The sequence below is a fragment of the Cataglyphis hispanica genome, chromosome 6, assembly GCF_021464435.1.
Source record: "Cataglyphis hispanica isolate Lineage 1 chromosome 6, ULB_Chis1_1.0, whole genome shotgun sequence".
Taxonomy (NCBI): domain Eukaryota; kingdom Metazoa; phylum Arthropoda; class Insecta; order Hymenoptera; family Formicidae; genus Cataglyphis; species Cataglyphis hispanica.
Window position 1 is genome coordinate 7,511,794 of NC_065959.1, and position 20,705 is coordinate 7,532,498.

Sequence of the window (20,705 nt, forward strand, 5' to 3'; positions counted from 1 at the left end):
AGAGAAATCTGCGGGAGAAAAAAACGTGAAGTAATTGCAAAGTTTCGTAATCGCCATGATATCACGAGATCGTATAGTGATAGGTAATCGCGATGACTTACCGCGCGCGATGTCTCTCTCATCCGGGAAATCATCATCTCATCGTTGTCATCATTGTCGACTAGACATACATACATACATACTCATTCGACATTCCGTGCACTTAACATCCCATCGAAGGTATTTTGAAGCGTTCTCGTCTCGCGGAGACACACGTACGAACCACGTGGTCGCGTACGACGCATGCGCGGCACGTGCATCCGAGTCTAACCTCGCTAACTATGAATGTACCATCATTCTTCGCGACTGATCTACGAACGTCACATCTGTAAGATCGTTACGTCAATTATCGGGTGTGATTCCAACTGATTAAACGCGGATATATCACGTGCATGTAATTTTCGTAACAAAGTGAATTTGTCGAACGAACGAAGCGGCAGAAGAAAGGGGGGTTATCCGCTCTGTCACGGTGGCAGTGGGGGAGAGACGGGTGACCACCGAGCCTACTCTATACTCCGATCCGGTGCAGCCCCATTAAGAAACGATCGACGCACGCGATCACATGTCGGCGCGCGCGTAACGTGCGCGTATTCCGTATTCCGTAAGGTTCGCGAACATAAGAGTCTTCGTGACGGCGATATCCTGTTATCGAACGTCGTATCGGCAACGCAACGTGTTGGCGGTTAGTGGTGCGAGGTAGAAAAAGGAAGAGAGAGAAAGGAAAGCGAGAAGAAAGTATCGCGCGACATCGTGGCGGCGGATCGGAGCGCGCTTACGAGCGAGTGACTCCTTTCTCGCGATCATGGACGAATACGAGAGTCTACCGACCAACTCCGTGGTCGTCCACATGACGGCCGGTGCCCTAGCCGGGATCATGGAACATTGCGTCATGTATCCGTTCGACAGTGTGAAGGTATATGTCGACAGCGATCGAACCGCGCGCACGTTTTTTTTTTCTGCCCTTTACATAACCTCGACGCCACCCGGTGGCAGTGTCCGTCGCGACGCCCGATCGCTCGAACGTCATCACCGCGCTTTCGCGCGACTCAACGTCGCGGAATCTCGCGATACATTTTACTTGGAAAAACCACCAATCTGTCCTATCATCGAGTTTTCCTACATGCTTTCCTAGAATTGGTATCCACTTGGCGCTGGATGCTTTATCAACGCGATTTATCTAACTCAAACAAACGTGCGCTAGATAGGAAGACTTATTATTATAAAGAAATTACAATAATAGTAATCCCATCGTCGTTTGATATGTCGCGAATATTTTTACATTTTGAGCAAACTAGTTCTCAATTTTATAGAATGACAGGTCAGAGATTAAGTATATGTATATATCTTTACTGTGTACATATTTCTTGTTACATATTAATATGAATATTTATAGATATTGTCTCATATGTAATATCTAATATACAATATACATTGTTTATTATATAAATTGTACGCAATGTCAATGAGATTTGACATAATCTAGAATTTGTATTTAATACAAAAAGGATTCTTTTTACTTTCGTTTTTTGCAATCTAGAATTAAATGACATACAATAGATGCAATTCCATGCCACCAGTAATATACATTCTATATTTATTATACATTCTATATATTTATTAAGTTTATTTTATTCTTGTTTTTATGTCACATTCTTAAGGAAAAGTAAAAAAAAAAAGTGTTTTATCATATCTTTATATTTTTTATTAGATGCAAAAATATATAATGTATATTTACTCTGTTTTACAATATATTTTATAATGTCTTTAATATGTATTTTTTGATATATCTGACAAGTATTGTTAATTTTATTCTGAAAATTCAAACAAGTAATACATTGACAAGAGTTGATTCTACTTTATTTGTAAAGAATTATAGCTGTTAGAATCATTATGAATTGAATATTTGTTGAATTATTTCATATTTATACATTAAATATTACCTGACTTGTTTGATATTATAATAGTATAAAATATTATTACATGGAAAGCATATAGTGATTGAGACAATAGTCTGAAATACTCAGCACCAGTTGGTAGAGGTAATAACATAAGGAGATGAGTTGCATGTTGCAAATAATGTATTATACCAAGTTCTTACTCAGAATGCAAGTGTCTACTATTCATTATATAACACAGTTCGTCGGTCTTACTGCAGTGGGTTCTATTTCTGATCTCCTTTTCAAACTACTATTTATACTATGAATATATGTTTGCCTGCCTAAATAATATGCCAAATTGGCCTTGATTTTGTCATTATGCAAATGGATTACCTAATAACATGCTGTCATTTTGCTATAATGTTATGCAAAACAGATTGATATTCAATTGGAAATAGTATGTTGGAGAATTCTAAATATTTTCAAGCATTTGAATTTTTTTTATATGTTCAATTCTACTTTTCCACATGCAGCTATCATTTTAATTTTCTACATTTATTCTCATAGATAAAGAGTGATTATTATACCATATGCTTTTTTTTACAATAAATCAGTTGATAGTCACTGTCCTTACTATCAGCAAGTCATTCTACTTTTAAAGTGCCTTGGCAATAATAATTTTATAAAATAGCATTATAAAAAATATTGCAATATCAAGATCTTAGGTGTATAGAATAAACTTAGTCATATTATTAATTTCATGATTAATTGATATAATAATCTTTTTCTTTTATATGTCTAGACAAGAATGCAGGCGTTAATTCCTGGCCCAGGAGGAGGAGGAGGAGTGGGGGAAGTATTGTATAGAATGATACAACAAGAAGGTGTATTAAGGCCAATTAGAGGTGTCAGTGCAGTGGTTGCTGGAGCTGGACCTGCGCATGCTTTATACTTTTCTTGTTACGAATGTCTTAAAGAAAAATTCAAGAGTACGAGGTCCCAATTTAATCATCTTGTCTATGGAGCAGCTGGTTGTGTAGCAACAATTTTACATGATGGTGTCATGAATCCAGCAGAAGGTTAGCTATAATGATATATAATAAGCTGATTTGATAATAATATATTTTTTTAACCTGAGTGATATATATCATTATAAATAGAGATAATTTTACAATCTAGATGTTTCAATTAATATTATCATTTAATCCATGAAGAGATATAAAGATTCTTATCTAATCATTGTAAGTTAAATACTATCTATATCTTTTTTTCATATATATACTATATATTCTATGTTTAATAAAAGATATTTATAAGATAATATACAGAGATTTTAAAAGAAATCTTACATTTAAATATATATTTAATAATCTAAAAAATTAATTTTTAAAGAAATTAATTTCTTAAAAGATAATAGAAGTATGGATAATTTATGTAACAGATTGATATATTTATTATTTTGTTACAGTTGTGAAACAGCGATTGCAGATGTATAATTCTCCCTATAGGAATGTATTAAATTGCATACAGCATATATATCAAAAAGAAGGGATATTTGCATTCTACAGAAGTTACACGACTCAATTGGCTATGAATGTGCCTTTTCAAAGTATTCATTTCATTTCGTATGAATTTGTACAATCCATTACAAACCCAGAGCATGTTTACAATCCAATAGCACATATCGGATCTGGTGAGTCTATCAATTATTTATAATATTAATCCTTAACTCTATTTTTATTGTTAATATTATTTATATATGTATTATTTATGTATGCAACTATGTGTGTAACCAGGTGCGACAGCTGGTGCGATCGCGGCTGCGGCGACAACTCCTCTAGACGTTTGCAAGACAGTGTTGAACACTCAGCAAGACGGCGTGCAAGCTAAGGGTATGATGGATGCATTTAGACAGGTCTACAGGTATGGCGGTATACAAGGATACTTCCGTGGATTACGCGCACGTGTTTTATTTCAAGCACCAGCTACTGCCATTTGTTGGGTGATGTAAGTCAATTAATTTTTTTGCCTTATTTTTCTTCTTGAGATTGTATAACTTTCATCAATTTTTTTCATCGTCACCTCGTCACAAATGTAAATTTTTAATTCGCGCGGCAGATACGAGTCATTTAAATACGTGTTACGTGGCAAGCAAGATGATGAATACAGTGGCTCCGACGCCGACAGTGGTACAATTGGAATTAATCAAAATCTGACATCGAGATCCAATAGCTTTCAAGGAACAGGTCTGTATTTTAACAACCATGCTACATCACCTGTATTACTTAAAGTAACTACGAGTTAGGTATATAAGAGAAATTACACTATTGATCGATTAAGAGAGACAGAATTGTTTCATTATCCGAAAAAGTTGGTGATAAAAATCTCTTCTTTTATGAGAGTTTAGCGACAATGAATAACAGATATCTTGTTGATTGATTTTTTTTTTTTTATTAATTCCTTATTATTACAGCATTTTTATAAAAGTCGCGAAAAAAATATGATGCTAAAGAAAGACAATATTACGCAAAAGCATCGAATATGAGTATAGAGAATATTAAGTTAATATATGTCAATAAACTTGTTGAATGACTGCATAAAATGATCACTTCGTATAACGACGTTAATAAACCTTTTTATTTTATTTTTTGATTCCTTTAAGTATCAAACAAGAACAATTAATTTCAAAAAGCAAAATTCAAGTGCAAAATAGAAAAATATTATTTCATTATCCTTTATATTATTATATTTTATACTTATAACATGCTTATATATATCATATTTTTTTATGTGTGGTGGTATAAAAATATCGCTCTACTACTTTACACAATAATTATATAAAACAGTTTTGTTCATTAGCTATACATTAAATTTGGAATCATGAAATAATTATTTATCAATCCTGATAAAACACTTGCTGCTATTCTATATGTATCTAATGGAAATAAAATGTCATTACCGGTTATACTATTCATATGGAGTATCAATGATATTCACCAAATAATTTTAGTTAATATAATATATATCAATTTTTAAGAGTAAAACTTTATCTGTGTATTATTTGTCTTATATTAGAATCTGTCTATTAATTTATAAACAAATTAATACGCGCTATTTACAATCTAATTTGTTCATATTTAGCTGATTTAAGTAAATTTGAATACTTTGTTAATAATTTGTTGATAATAATTTTTTTTCAATCTGTCGAGTCTGTTGAGTCATACAGTTGAGAGATACTTCTAAAAACACCGAGCAAATTTACAATATAAAAATAGATCTATCTATATTTGGTAAATACAAATAAAATGCCACTGAAGGCATAATGCTATGAAAAGTGTTCACATCACACTTTGTGAGCATTTTCCAGTATAGAAATCGAGTGTTTTTTTAAAAACAAAAAAAGATATGCTTCACTTGAATAATGAAACTAAAATAGCGCAATTAGATTGAAGTCCATTCTCCAATAGTGTACCATTAAGTAAGTTAAGAAAACAGTGGGATGCATACGAGAATTCTGTCGATATTATATTTTAGAGCATAATTAAGTGCGCATAATTATAATTAATGTGGATTTTAATTTCGCAAATATAAATACACAAAATTAGACAACTCATAATTAAAATTATTAACAATGCAAGATCATTTGGTACTCAACATTCAAAAATTACTGAGACTAATGAAATCTTGATGAGAATCTTTGAGATTGCGATGTAACTTTATATATTTAGACTGTAGATACAAATATGGATTGGAGTGAATTAAATTAATGTAGGACATGATTTACTCTAAAGCTTAGAGGAATCATATGCAATGTAAAGTAATTATTTTATAGAAGATTGTAGATAAAACTATATAATATTACACACACATATATATATATAGTACATATATATATGTACAGTAAAAAAAAAAGAAAGAAAAACCAGTGCAGAAGACATGAAACTATTATTTGTACAAGTACACGATTTTTCTTGATTATTCAAGTACAAATGATAAATGCTCCTTAGTCACTTTGTAATATAAAAATAAAATATCTAAACCATTATACATATATATCACATACAATATTGCTTCCTATGGCTGTGATTACTGAGTCATTTGATGTTGACTTTAAGAGGGAGTAATATCATGTAAAACTCATATTTCACGCCATTTATTTATTGTTACAATTTTATATATATATATATATATATATATATATATATATATATATATATGTACCATGTCGTTATTGGATAAATTGTTTGGATGTTGGAGCATAGTATTCTTATATATGACAATATGTACGTAAAAAAGAGCAGCATCTAATTAAAAGTAACTTTAAAATATCATTTATTTAAATTATAACTAATAGGAAAATTGCAAAAATTGTTTCCTTTTGCAGCTAATTTTTCGTTTGAAATATCTATGCATGTGTGTAGATACACTTATTGCTCACACATATGCATGTATTTTGCACATTACTTTAAGCATACAATCATCATGGATTATAGGATATAATATTGAACTTTTCAATATGCTTAATCCTTTATTTATAATGTTCATTATATAATTTGTTAAATTTTATATTGAATATTTATCTCAAAATTGTCTATGCAAATTTCGAATAAATATTTATCTCTCAGGTATATTATAGAATACTGTACATAATACAGCATTTCTCCTAATATGTTTTTGAAATTTATTACATATGCAAATTATTCATAGCTACATATCACTATGTTGAATTGATTGACTTTACATTTTTCTTCTCATAAATTTATATTCTTTTCAGAAACAAGAGTTGTACATAGTTGAATATATATGCTCCCACTGGTATTATTATAAAGAAATATACACACAACACACCTATCCACATATAAATGTAGTACATTCATTAAGTATATACTAATTTATGTAACACAATAAAACATATTATAACGCGTAATAACAATGTAAATAAACCATTCTACAAAGTATTGCAATGTATTGTTATATTTAATTTGTTGTGCCTTATCTTCTTGAGCGTATGAAAAAAAGTAGAAAACATTTGATGATAGTAATTTTTCAAAATCTTACTTCAGAGCTATTTTCATTAAAATACTTTTTAATGTCTATTTAGATTATTTTTTTTGCTTATATAAAACAGTATGTAAAAATTGTACAAGAGAAATATGGCAAAAATTGGCAATATATGCGACACTCGTTGTCAATTATTTCATAAAGAGATGATAAGAAAGGAAAATGCGTTACGAATGAAATGGTTTTTAAAGAATCAACAACGATTGATAAGTAATTTAAAAGAGCCGAAATTCACAAAACGTGCCAAAGAAATAATTGCGGAGTCTGAAAAACGAGCGAAAATTCGCGTTGATAAACACATTGTGCGTAAAAATTTAATATCAGTTGATTCATAATACTCATCTCTTATATTTTGTATATGTACATAGATACGCAAGCCCTTATCCCTTTGGAGGCCACCTCAACCTGACGATTCTATCAATATAGATATCATGAAACCGATAGATCCTGATGTAAGAAACATGCTTTATGAAAAAGGAGTGCCGACTTTTATCTCTACTGATAATTATTTAATTGAAAGGTAGCGCCAAACGTATTGCACAAATATCTTTTTATTTGAAAGATTTAATTTATTAATTTATAAAAAATTTTTTTAAATTTTCTAGATATAAAGAACCCCCAGAGAAGCGTTTCTATTTCCCCGATTGTCCGAATTGGATATACGGATGGCGCCTTGATGATTATCCTTCTATTCCACATAGTGAAGTAGGCTTAAGATCTGTTATGTTGACACAATTCTATCAGCGCAAAACATTTAATCTGAAGCGAGATCCAGAATGGCATCGCGGTTGTCAGATAAAGAATGCAAAAAATTTTAATGAATTGTTGACACATTAATTATTAACTAATTTGAAATTTTTGTACAAAAAGAATTATATGTTTCTATACTATATATTACTGGAGTAATCAGAGAGAACTCAATATTTTGATACCATATTTTTTTGTACATATTTTTCCATGTTATATGTTTTGATGTAACTACAATATGTATAAAAAAATATATTCTTGCTTCTATAACATTCATTGTCAGTATATTTTTGTAAGCGTTAAATTAAAATTTTTTATTCTATATTTTATCTATTTCTTCTCGATATATAATTTCTTATTGTAAAATTTTTTACAAGACCTTTCTTAAGTTACCTATCAACTTTTTTCTTGCTTATTGTCTTCTTTATTTATGCTATTTACAGAAAGTAAATCTAATGGCAATAAAAAGTCAGCATGCTCTGGCATGGCATCAAATGCAAAATTTATAAATTTTTGAAATTCCTTAGTAATAGCAATAACTTTTTCTTGGAGCATTACATTCTTGTTGTGATATTCTGTAATCCTTTTCTTCATTGTGTTTATAGCATCATTTTGTTTAGCAATAAGTTCATGCAAAAACTTTATCTTTTCCTGCATTTTAATATTTAAGTATTTAAATATTTAAATGTAGAATTTAATTCACATTAAAATACTTTCAATATGTAAATATATATTCAATATATAAATTTCCAAAATATAAAAATAAGCTATATAGTATACATATATGTATATCAAAAATATTATTATATGTATATATATTTACCTCACAATGTTTATATATTGCATGCATTTGTAAACTATTACGTAATCTTTCCATGCAAAGAATAAAAACAATGTTCATTATATTTTGTATCTCAAGTTCATGATGTTGAATACGTAATTCCTCTATTTTCTTCTTTTCTACTTCTCTAATTCTTGTATCCAATTTGAGATGTTGTTTTCTTTGCATATATAAAAATGTTAAATTTAATAACTTACATTTGATGATAATGTAGGAAAAAACTTTTAAAACTCATGAGATTTATATACCTCATGATTTTATTAAAATCAGCAATCATTTTTTCTCTCTGTGCACGATGAGATAATTCAAGGTTATCGTAGAGAGATTTAATGATACAGTACATTTGGGGTCGCAACTTTCTCAGCACATCATGTGTCGTGTCTAATCGTGTTTTTACAGCAATTTTCTGCATTTCCTTCTTATGTTTATTATTTATATTTGCCAACTCCGTCTATTGCAATTTTATACTAATCATCATTTGTTATATTATATTGTCTTATATATCTTATATATCTTATTTTATCTTAATTTGTTTACATAAATAACAATTAACTGTGCCATTTATATACTTTAATCTCTTGCTCCAACTCTTGCTGAGCAGACTTGAAAAATTCTTCATATTTGGCATGAATCTCATCTGCATTGCAATTGATGGCGAATCTCTTTTCAGCTTCAAGCATGCAACGTTCCTTGGCAAATTCATTTCTCAGTTTGCTCTGCGTCAATGCTTCAATCTGTGCTTCAAATCTCATCAACTCTTCTTCACCTAATGCTAAGAGACAAGAATTTATATAATTTATTAATAAACATATATGATATAAATGAATCATTGCTTTCTATAAAAATTCAACAAATCTTACTTAAAATGTCATGATGTATATTTGATTTAAGAATGTTCTGTTTTTCTGATGCTCGAATAAAATCCGTTTTTAATTGATCATTTTGTGCTTTGTAACATGATTGTTGTAAAACTCTCGCAGACCGTGTCGAGTCTAATACTTTTATCATTTCACGATGACTATAGTTGAAGAGAATTTGGGCCAATGAAGTACCAAGACATTGTTCAATTTCTAATCTTGTCGGAATATCATTTTGTTTACCACATTTCAACTTGTGAAATTTTTGAGAAGTACGAACTATATAAAAATATTTTTATAAGGGAATAACTGCGTACGCGCGTTTTGTAAGGTTCTATTTCAGTAAAGATATCTTTCACATCAAGATTAAATTATATGTATTCATCTCGCTGATAATAACACAGTATCACTTACACATTGCTTGTCAAGAAGGGCACATATTTCTGTTCATAGCAAATTATTGTTAATTTAATTTAAAAAAAATTGATCTTTTATTCTCCGAGCAACATGCTTTATGTTTCTTCTGGTTTCTTTGTGTAATGACACATCAAGAACAAGTGAAATTATTTATATTTATATATAAACATAAAGGTCATAAAGCCGGGTTCAAAGTTTTTCTTTCTCTCTCTCTCTCTCTCTCTCTCTCTCTCTTTTTTTTTTTGATAGTATATAATGTTTTCAAAAATTTTATCATGAGATAAAATAGCGTTTAATTGATAAATCGGGATAAAAAAATTTTTTTCTTCGTTTTTGTTCTAATTTATCAATTAAAAGATACTCTATGTATATATATATATACATATATATATATATATATATATATATATATATATCTATATGAGATATATATAGTAAAATATCCAAACGCATCTTTACACTTTGTGTCTCTATCCTCTATCGTGATCTATCGGTAAGATCGCGCGTGTTTAAGCGATACATCCATAACCTCAATGATTTCATAGGAGACATGTGCTCCACGTTTCTTATTGTGTTTTAATAATAAATTGTTTATGATGAAAGATGATGCTCATAAAGTGTGGCATGTCGGAACAGATGCGAAGAAGCGTCTTATCGGCGATGACATTTGCACGCAGGTGTAACATATTTATATATTTATGCATATATTTATAGACATATTATATTCTGTTTTTCCTCATCTCTTCTTTTTAAGAGAAGTCTTTTGATTCAAGCTGGTATAGGGAATATATTTGGAAATACTTTGAGCCTCCCTATATTTATCTATAATTTTGATCCATATTTTATTTCTTTTGTTACATAGATCCACAGCTCTCGGAACAAATTATACTCAGCCATGCAGAGGTAAAAAAGACAATAGTAATTCACATTCGCCGGAATCTCTTTTTCATCCCGTGCCCATCAAACCAACTCCAGATGACATAAACATTGGTGCTGAATTAACCGGATCTGTAATAAAGAAAACGGATGTTTTGAAAATATTGAATGCCTTTACTCAAAAAACAGAGATCAAGGAACTGGCTCGACAACATGGATTAGACAGTACGTATTAAAAAAAAAAAATATACATACATACATGTTGATAAATACTAGAAAATAGAGTCATATTATTTTATACAGAAAAATATTTCTTAGTAATTGTCAATAAGTGTATATATTGATAGTGTACACACATATTGATTAAGTATATTTTAAATATAATTTTGATTTTAGGTTATCTCCAAGGACAGGCATTTACGAATTTTAAACAATATTGTTTAACAACAGAATCATTACCTGTGGATCTTCATATAGTATTGAGTGATATTTTGCAAGATGCTGGAAATGTCACCGATATTTTTCCATATTTCTTACGACATGCGAAACAAATGTTTCCACATATTGATTATATAGATGATCTTAAAAAGATTAGTGATCTACGAAGTCCTGCCTCCTGGTAATTTTTTTATTACAGATTTACATGCATTTAGTTATTAATATTATTATTATGTTTTAATATATATGTATTATAATATGTACTATATAATATTATGCATTGAAAAAAATGGGGCAAAATCCTTAATAAATAGAATTTTGTTATTATTAATGTTTTCAGGTATCCTTTAGCAAGAGCAAAAAATAGGAAAATAATTTTTCATGCTGGACCAACAAATAGTGGGAAAACTTATCATGCTCTAGAAAGATTTATTACAGCAAAGAGTGGAGTGTATTGTGCACCACTGAAATTATTAGTTGCAGAAGTATATCATAAGTGTAACGAAAGGGTTAATATCAACTTTATAATTTTATATCTCTAATTATATATATACATATATATATATATATATATATATATATATATATATATATATATATATATTTGTCATACTAATATATTGAATTATAATAACATATTTTATATTATTTCAGGGAACACCATGTGATTTATTAACTGGAGAAGAACGAAAGTATATTAAAGGTATCGATAATCCGGCAAATCATTTATCCTGTTCTGTAGAAATGGTGAATCTACAAAATAATTGTAGGTATTACTCTCGCAACTTTGAAAGCATTTAAAGAAAGAAAGAAAATAGTATTGATACAATCATGTTTTATTATAGACGAAGTAGCTGTAATTGATGAAATTCAATTGATGCGTGATCCTAGTAGAGGCTGGGCGTGGACGAGAGCTCTTTTGGGAATTCCTGCAGATGAAATACATTTATGTGGTGAAGCTGCTGCTATAGATTTGGTATACCTTTTACATGATTATATCCTATAGCTATATAAAATCATATAGAATCGTACAGCTATTTACTAATCAAAAATATATATATGCAGGTAAGAGATATATGTATTTCTGCGGGTGAAAATGTGGAAGTTCGCAGATATAAGCGACTAACAAATCTGGAAATAGAAAACGAGGCGCTTGGTTCTTTGATCAATGTTAAACCGGGAGATTGTATAGTTTGTTTTAGCAAAAATGATATATTTACTGTATCGCGTTCTCTTGAGAGTAGAGGAACAGAAGTAGCAGTAATATATGGCAGCTTACCACCAGGTACCAAGCTGGCTCAAGCTGCAAAATTTAACGATCCTAAGAATTCGTGTAAAGTTTTGGTAGCAACTAATGCGATTGGAATGGGTTTAAATTTGTGAGTTTCATGTATTTATGTTGTGTTAAATTTAGAACTATATATGAAATTTTTAAAATTCTAAGTGGTTCTAAGCTCTTATTATTGAAATCATTTAATTGTGTGACTCATGTATTTTTATAGACACATTCGAAGAATTATATTTTATTCATTGATTCAACCAACAATCAATGAAAAAGGTGAAAAGGAAATGGACATTCTATCTGTATCGGCAGCTTTACAAATCGCAGGCCGCGCTGGACGTTATGGTACAGCTTGGGATACAGTAGGCATAATCCAGTTTGTTTCTATTAATTTTACATATAACATAAAAAAAAATATTAAAATACACTTTTGTATTACAGGGTTATGTAACGACCTTTAAACGAGAAGATCTACTTACTTTAAAAACTTTGTTGAATCAAACACCAGAAGTAATAACACAAGCAGGTCTTCATCCAACAGCGGATCAAATTGAGCTGTATGCTTATCACTTACCGAATTCACCATTATCGAATTTAATGGTACTTGCAAAAATAGCAATGAAATTAATTATAAATAATTATATACCACTTATAAAATGCTTTATTTCAGGATATTTTTATATCATTGTGCACAGTTGACGATTCTCTTTACTTTATGTGCAATTTAGATGATTTTAAGTTTTTGGCTGATATGATACAGCATGTTCCGCTGCCACTTCGTGCGAGATATGTATTTTGCTGTGCACCAATTAATAGAAAACTGCCTTACGTGTGCTCTATGTTCCTGAAAGTAATTATTATATTTTTATTAATAATACTTAAAATGATATTTAAAGTTAAAATAAAGTATTGCTAGAAGATTTTTTTTCTAATGTTAATTTAAAATGTGCTTTATTTTCAATATGTAAAATTATATTTGTCACAGCATATATGCATATTTTTTCCAGTTTGCACGTCAATATAGTAAGAATGATGCAATAACATTTAGTTGGTTGTGTCAAAATATTGGATGGCCTTTTGCAACACCAAAGACTATACTTGATCTTGTTCATTTAGAAGGCATCTTTGATGTGTTAGATCTTTACTTATGGCTGAGGTACAATAATATATATTTATATCTTTTTATTTTATTTTCTTCTTCATACTTTTTATTTAATATTTTACAGTTATCGTTTCGTGGATCTATTCCCGGATGATGGAATGGTGCGTGATATACAAAAGGAGCTTGATGCACTCATCGAAGCAGGAATAGTTAGATTAACAACCTTGTTGTTGCACTCGGATGCAGGTAAATGTGATTCTTAATACAATGTTTACAATATAATTTATTATTATTTATTTTATTTGTTTTTTTGTGTATCATATATACATGTATAAAAATATTATTTATATATTTATTTACATATTTAAAATTTATATTATGTTATAAGATATTAATACAAATTTTGTTTTATTATTAAGGTGGAGAGACTGACAGTTTTGAGATGCAGACACAAAAGCAAAACTTTTATCGAGGTAATGTCTTTCTATATGAAGAATATATCTTTATTTATAGGTTGGTAATATGAGATGATTGAATACTAAATAATAAATTTTTTAGATCATGGAACTGGTAAACGTAGCATAGGTAAAGGAAAATTGACTGAAAGATTAATAGCAGAAGGACTCTTAACACCACAAATGTTACGTGAATTGCAATCTGAATGGATTAAGTCGAGGAAGAAAAAATAATATAGAAAATAGTAAAAAAATATTAAATTGGATTAAAAGAAATTATATTACATGCTGATTGACATAATTATGGATTAATTAAAAAAGCATAAGCGTCATAAGTTAACACAACATGAATTAAAATCTTATATATATATATATATATATATATATATATATATATATATATATATATATATATGTAGAATACACAATATTCTAATTTTATGTGAGACCCAAAGCTATGGTAACTGTAAGTATCATTTTAATATTTAATACATATATAGATTTTTTCTGTAAAAATGTAATATGTTTATGATAATGTAATTTATAATATCAATTTGATTTTATATATATAAACTTTATGCTCTGCAACTTTATAGAAACTAAAATTGACCTTTAATTTATGATTTTTATGTGAATTTTATGTTTATATGTGAAAATTTAGAAATATTAAATTTTGAATTTTTTTGTTTCTTGTTAATAATTCCATAATTGAAGTTAGTAACGTTTGGCTGAACATTATGATATCGATAATGCATGGATTATTTAATATTACAGTTCGTATTTAAATTAATTATATTTATTTTACTCTATTATATATATGAATTTACTTAATACTAAAATATATTTTGCGAATTTTATTTTGCGCAATATATATACATTGAATTTTTTCGAAACAAATTTCTAATTAATTTAATCAGCAATTGAATAACAATTACATATTGTTGGTATGAATAAAAATATTAATTTTTTTTTGTTTGATATACATAAAAGAAATATTAGATCAAGAATAATGAATTATGCAATTTGGAATTTTTTTTTTTTGCAAGCAATTCTAGTGAAGTCCGAGTCTAGGTATCAAAATTTTTCACCTTTTTATCCTAGGGGAAAACATGATTACTGCCCTGAACGTCCCCATATTCGATGTTTCGATATCTTCGAAAATTGCAATATTGCGATTCTCGAAGACTAATGTCCATTACGGAACGCGCTACGACGATTGTAAAACCGCATCATAAAATTCAAATCAATCCATATTTTTCACGATATTTTTACTGTACGACATAGTCACATGCGCGAAAATATCGATAATGTTTCTCATAAATTGTTGCGAATATAGATAATTGATTGTGAATATAGTATTGGTTTTCGTGTTCAATTGCTATATTACATTAATATCGCGATTTTATTGAGTGTTCGTCTACAATGCATTCTGTGCGTGTTCAAACTCGATCATACTTAGCAGATCTTAAGTTATTATCTCGTCGAAAATATACAACTATTGCATATAAACAATCAGGTATGTAACAGACTAATTGAATATATACAACTAATTAAATATATACAACTTTTGCTATCTTGTAATTTAAAAAATTGTGTTCTAGAAGTCCGGAGTCGATAGAAATTTCATCTTATTTCTTCGTCGAAATCAGAGTCGATCGAGATTACTTCATCTTATTTTTTCGCTGAAATTCCACGGGCATATAATCAGGCATGCATACGAGCAGGTATTTATTAAAAAAGGTATGTATTAGAGAAAAATATGTACCAAAAAATTATTAAAAATAAATTCTTATTTTCTTCTAATTTTGAAGAGAGATTGCGTTCGGAAGGTTTGAAGAAAAAAATTTCTTATTTATTTTATTTATAATAAAATTTTTATTACAAAAGTAAAAATTGCCAAACAATAATTTATCATTATTTATCATTATTTTTAATATATTATATAATTAACTGGTTTAACGTTACTTTTTACTTCTTATTACATTTTTTGCATTAGTTTTAGAGAATTTCGACAAAAATTCCTGTAATAAAAATAAAAATTTAATTTTTATTATTTAATCTATAATAATTTTCTTTAATAATCGTTCATTCCTCTGATCAATTGTATAAAAATTCTATAAAACTTAATACTGTTGTTGAGAAGTGTAAAGAATAAAAAAGTCTATAATTTTTGAAAGCATAATTTTTGCAAGAGATTAGAAAATGTTATAGTCGCTTGTTTTTATAAAAACGTAATCATTTATAAAAAAATAGAATGTTGACGTCCTTGTTAGAGCATTTGTGCGCGCAAATTATTCATGTGCGCATAAATATTCATATCAGTAAATATCTTTCAATGAATATGCAACAATTTTTTATACATATACATATATAAGATATTCTATTGTGTATTTTTCTCTACCACATTATTTTTAATAATATATTAATTTAGAGTTACTTTTTTGTCAATCTTTGCATAACTTTGAGATTGTTCAAACTATATATTTTTATAATTCTCAGTTTTAGTCTTATTTTAAGCTACAATTTTTTATAAAAAAAAATTTGAAGGTTTTTTTTTAGCAAAATGGTTGTTTTCTATACATTGACATATTCTGTATTTTATACATTGATATAATCTAATATTTATTTTTAAATGTTGATTCAAAGAATGTGGATAAATATTTATCGTTAACAATATTATTAAAATTTTAATATATTCTCTGATAGAAAAATTCTAATGAATATCTCCGAATATAAATTTTTGATTTTGAATTTTGAATTTTTAGTTAAGGATTAGAGCTAGAAAATAAAATAGTAGGTATCTTTGTAGATATCTTTTCTCTAAGATATATGAAGAGAAAATTGCTTATATTAAAACTAATTGTGACACATTGCTCTGTCATTATTTTTTTAATATTTATAAAAGAGATTCTTATTGTAAATCATTGATTATTTTTGAAAATTATAAGTGTCTCGATATTACTATATATTTTAAGAAAAAATCGAGTTTTTACATAGATTAAAAAAATTTATTACGAAAGAAAAAAAGACATAATATGATAAAAGTAAATACTCTGCATATAAGTATATCTTTGAAAAACTTTGCATTTTGTTATCATGCATGATCCTGTTTCTAGTTAATTTGCAAATCTTGCAATTTTACTTCTTGAAAGTATTTATGATAATCATCATCGTATCAATTTGTGATCAACATCATCATATTTATCGTCGTAATTCTTTTTTCTGCGAAAACGCAAAGTGTTTTGGATCTAAGAGATTATAATTTTCAAATAAAAATAGTTCTCATAATTTAAATATCTGTTTTGAAAAGCTGTTATAAGTGAATAGATAAAGTTAAAAAAAGCTCTCCGGTAATCAAGAGACTAGTTAAACATCGTTCAAGCATAAATTTTTTTGAAAACATTAACACGTCATTTTATTAAATAAATCTTATGCTATGAATAATCGAAATTTAAATAATAAATTTTCTTAGCAAAATACCGAAAGTATTCTGCTATGCAATTAAGTATATGCTAGAATCATTAAAGATAAACAAATTTTATTAATTTTAAAGAATCATGAAACATCTTTTTGGATCTCATTTTTGGAGGGTTAAAAAAAAAGATTACTTATATATAACCATCACTATTTTATTCACAATAAAACTTTCACCACAAATGTGAAAAACATGAATTTACCGTGCATTTTAATATTTTCTTTTCAAATATATGCAGTTAATTTTAAAACTAATATTAGTTTTAAAGTTAAAATTAAGATAAGTGTACATGAGAATGAGAAAAAAGCGTTATCTACTAATAAAACGTACAATATATCATAAATTTAATAACGAGTTATAATTGAAAATATTTTGATCTTGTTTTATATATATATATATATATATATATATATATATATATATATATATATATATGAATATTTATTTAAACACGATACAAGATTTAACATTTGCTTATTAAATTACGTATTGTATTTAAATAAATATTGATTATTGTATATAAGTGATTAATTAATAAACATCTTTTAACATCGGTATTGTCACAGCATTTATTTGATATTGTTGGTATCGTTAGGAATTATTTTCTCTAGCTTTTTTTTTATATCTTCTAAACTCTTCTCAACCAATCGATTCCATTGTTCAGGCTGATTCTTCGTATACCAATCAATTAATATTTCCAGAAAATTTTTTGCTTTTCAGTACATTTCTTACATTGAGTTTGTAAAGCCTCGCCGAAAATCTCTGAAAAGATTTAATAAAATAATTCTTGTCCATAATAATCGTTCTTATTTTTAATAAATATTAGAACTTATGAACATTATGATTACTGAAGTAAAAAAATATAATAGAAGTTTAGGATAAAATAAAAAGCTATGAATTTTGTAGATACAAGAGAAGAATCGAATATTTATTTTGTCTTTTACATTTGTAAGAAATCAATCATTTATCCAAAGAAGATCAACAAAAATATCTAGTTGAAATAGTAGTATTTCTTGCATATATATATATATATATATATATATATATATATATATATATATATATATCCAAATATCTATTATTGAGTATTTCTCTCTTATATTATTTCTGAATAAATTAATTTAAAGTTAATCTTTGTCTTATAAAATATTTTAAGTATATTTTTGTTGCAATAAATTTTTTTTTTTATGTACGCATATTTCCAATTATTTAAATTATATATACATATATTTTTATAATTAACGATAACTCCATCAAATTAATATTTTTTATTAAAGTAACTGTGCTCGCTTGAAATTAATTAGGACTTATTTTATTATATATTTCATTTTCTAATATTTATATAAAAGCTTATTATTATATATTTACATATTATTTGAAAATTATAAAAGTTTACGATATTAAACATTGAAGAAGAATAGATTTCAGATTAATCAAAGAAAAGGAATTTTTTTTTCTCTTTCTTTGTCATAAAAAATGAAAAATTGTACGATAAAAAAGTAAGATCTTGTACATACTGCTAAAGAATTTCGAATCTGCTGTTACGCATGGTCCTATATCCATAAAACATTTGTAATATTGTTCTTGCAGTTTTTCGTTGTTGAGTATTTCATATACATCAATATTGTCGTATTTATCGTCGTATTTATCTTCCTCCGCAAGAACATATATGAGAGCAATACCAATGATCGCGATCGTGCAGATTAGTCGAGCCATTGTTTTCACTTCTCCAATAAGTTGTAATTGATACTGAGTAGTCGATAGGGATCGTACATCTTATTTATAAGTATCAGTCATAGTAAAAAATGTTGAAATGGAGGGAGAAAACTGGAAATACGATTTAATAAATAAGAGTAAATATATAACACGTGTGTGTATGAGGAAACGATAATGATGTATATAAAAAACATGCAGTGCAATATAATTGCGTAATGGTTTTTTATAATCATTTGAATATTCATCTCAAAGAATATTAAATAGAATAGATAAATCTCTTATGGATGGAATTTATCAATAGAAAAACTCTTTGATAAAAACGAAAAAAAACTATTTGTGAATGCTTTCTCTCTCTTTCTCTCTCTCTCTTTCTCTCTCTCTCTCTCTCTCTCTTTCTCTCTTTGATTGGAATATTATTTCTAGTATAAATTTAATTATTTGAGAAAATGCTAATCACATTAAATACTACGGATACAATAGAAAGTAGCATTGTAATGAGTTAATATTTTTTTGTAAATTATTTATAAATCATGATAATATAAGTAATTGATTTACTATAAATAATAATATAGTGAAGTGTATATATGCATTACGCAATTATTATGTTGTTATAAATAAACTTTAATAAGAAGATTATGAAGCATTATTATATAAATTATTTTTATTTATATATCAAAGATTGTATTTTATTGATAAAAATATCTCTTATTCATGAAAACAATTTTATAAGAAATTATAGTGTGACTATATTATTAAATATTACATTATTTCAATTATTTTTTCATATATAAGATATCTTTGTACAACTTATTACGCATTATTTACCATAACCTGATTCTTATTTAATAATATACTATAAAAATAATATGCTACTTGTTTGTCTTGATCTTAAAAATAGATATTGAAATGATCATTAAATGTTTCCTGAGCTTGAAATTATCATTTTTACACATTGTTGAGATGTTGCAATAATTGAAAAATATTTTAGAAAAATTAGAGCACCATTAATTTACAAGGAAATGCACATATACAAATACAAATTTATTTATTTTCTTTTTAAAAGTTTTACTCTTATTTATGCAAAATTATAGTAATAAAATTATTACTACAGGAAATCTTATTTCTTTTTCTCTCGCTGCAGAAACTTGTAATATATATTGATTGTAGATTAGGCAGTAAAGTTTAACGAATTTAAATATAATTTTTTAATTTTTTTTTTCAAAAAATCTCTTTCGATCTTTATAATTAGGGGAAAGATTTATTGTTTAACGTTATTACTAATATTTTTTAGACAAATCTGATTATTAAAATTTTGGATATTCCCTTTCATAAAAATGTCTTTTAAAAATTGCATACATGTACAATTTTTTTATTATTTATTAATATGGAAATTATGATTGTAAATACATCCATATTCAACATTACATAATTAATATGCGATAAACTGCTAATTTAAAATCAATATAAAAATATTATTGGAAGTTGTCATAGGATTAAAAAAACATCATAAATATTCTAATCA

General features: G+C 27.3%; 3 protein-coding genes and 1 pseudogene across 6 annotated transcripts; 2 read left to right on the forward strand and 2 right to left on the reverse strand.

Annotated features, from left to right (window-relative positions):
* The first annotated feature begins 239 nt into the window (after positions 1–239).
* LOC126850660 (mitoferrin-2) lies at positions 240–7,724 on the forward strand. Of its 3 annotated transcripts, XR_007687566.1 has the most exons (7): positions 241–952; positions 2,719–2,995; positions 3,385–3,609; positions 3,713–3,923; positions 4,035–4,162; positions 7,346–7,497; positions 7,583–7,724. XR_007687566.1 is itself a non-coding variant. In XM_050593869.1 (6 exons), exons 1-6 carry the CDS (start codon positions 842–844, stop codon positions 7,384–7,386), a joined length of 993 nt encoding a protein of 330 aa, XP_050449826.1. In that variant the 5' UTR covers positions 240–841; the 3' UTR covers positions 7,387–7,539. The 3 variants fall into 3 exon arrangements, 2 of the variants coding, with proteins under 2 accessions (XP_050449826.1, XP_050449825.1); XM_050593869.1 differs by lacking the exon at positions 7,583–7,724 and having other exon boundaries at positions 240–952; positions 7,346–7,539; XM_050593868.1 differs by lacking the exons at positions 7,346–7,497; positions 7,583–7,724 and having other exon boundaries at positions 243–952; positions 4,035–6,874.
* An 86-nt stretch (positions 7,725–7,810) lies between these two features.
* Positions 7,811–10,073, reverse strand: LOC126850659 (uncharacterized). Its single transcript, XM_050593867.1, has 6 exons — positions 9,837–10,073; positions 9,426–9,701; positions 9,135–9,337; positions 8,814–9,016; positions 8,548–8,725; positions 7,811–8,375 (listed from the first exon to the last, which is right to left on the reverse strand). Exons 1-6 carry the CDS (start codon positions 9,838–9,840, stop codon positions 8,121–8,123), a joined length of 1,119 nt encoding a protein of 372 aa, XP_050449824.1. The 5' UTR covers positions 9,841–10,073; the 3' UTR covers positions 7,811–8,120.
* A 242-nt stretch (positions 10,074–10,315) lies between these two features.
* Positions 10,316–15,523, forward strand: LOC126850716 (ATP-dependent RNA helicase SUV3 homolog, mitochondrial). 2 transcript variants are annotated; one of them, XR_007687572.1, is made up of 15 exons: positions 10,316–10,516; positions 10,702–10,940; positions 11,112–11,334; positions 11,494–11,662; positions 11,808–11,919; positions 11,999–12,129; positions 12,219–12,532; positions 12,656–12,797; positions 12,877–13,035; positions 13,106–13,285; positions 13,443–13,591; positions 13,662–13,783; positions 13,957–14,010; positions 14,096–14,458; positions 15,094–15,523. XR_007687572.1 is itself a non-coding variant. In XM_050593976.1 (14 exons), the coding sequence occupies exons 1-14, from the start codon at positions 10,443–10,445 to the stop codon at positions 14,224–14,226; spliced, it is 2,199 nt and encodes a 732-aa protein (XP_050449933.1). In that variant the 5' UTR covers positions 10,316–10,442; the 3' UTR covers positions 14,227–14,670. The 2 variants fall into 2 exon arrangements, 1 of the variants encoding a protein (XP_050449933.1); XM_050593976.1 differs by lacking the exon at positions 15,094–15,523 and having other exon boundaries at positions 14,096–14,670.
* A 2,487-nt stretch (positions 15,524–18,010) lies between these two features.
* Positions 18,011–19,273, reverse strand: LOC126850655 (ejaculatory bulb-specific protein 3-like; annotated as a pseudogene).
* Positions 19,274–20,705: the final 1,432 nt, after the last annotated feature.

Bases quoted from the DNA above. Each gene is read 5' to 3' on its own strand.
- LOC126850716 (XM_050593976.1), top strand. From the start codon at position 10,443: ATGATGCTCATAAAGTGTGGCATGTCGGAACAGATGCGAAGAAGCGTC. The intron at 12,798-12,876 runs GTAGGCATAATC...TTTGTATTACAG, and splicing joins ATGGTACAGCTTGGGATACA to GGTTATGTAACGACCTTTAA. The intron at 13,592-13,661 runs GTACAATAATAT...AATATTTTACAG, and splicing joins GATCTTTACTTATGGCTGAG to TTATCGTTTCGTGGATCTAT.
- LOC126850660 (XM_050593868.1), top strand. From the start codon at position 842: ATGGACGAATACGAGAGTCTACCGACCAACTCCGTGGTCGTCCACATG. The intron at 953-2,718 runs GTATATGTCGAC...TTATATGTCTAG, and splicing joins ATCCGTTCGACAGTGTGAAG to ACAAGAATGCAGGCGTTAAT. The intron at 3,610-3,712 runs GTGAGTCTATCA...GTGTGTAACCAG, and splicing joins AATAGCACATATCGGATCTG to GTGCGACAGCTGGTGCGATC.
- LOC126850659 (XM_050593867.1), bottom strand. The intron at 8,726-8,813 runs GTATATAAATCT...ATATATGCAAAG, and splicing joins GATTTTAATAAAATCATGAG to AAAACAACATCTCAAATTGG. The intron at 8,376-8,547 runs GTAAATATATAT...ATTAAAATGCAG, and splicing joins CAATATATAAACATTGTGAG to GAAAAGATAAAGTTTTTGCA.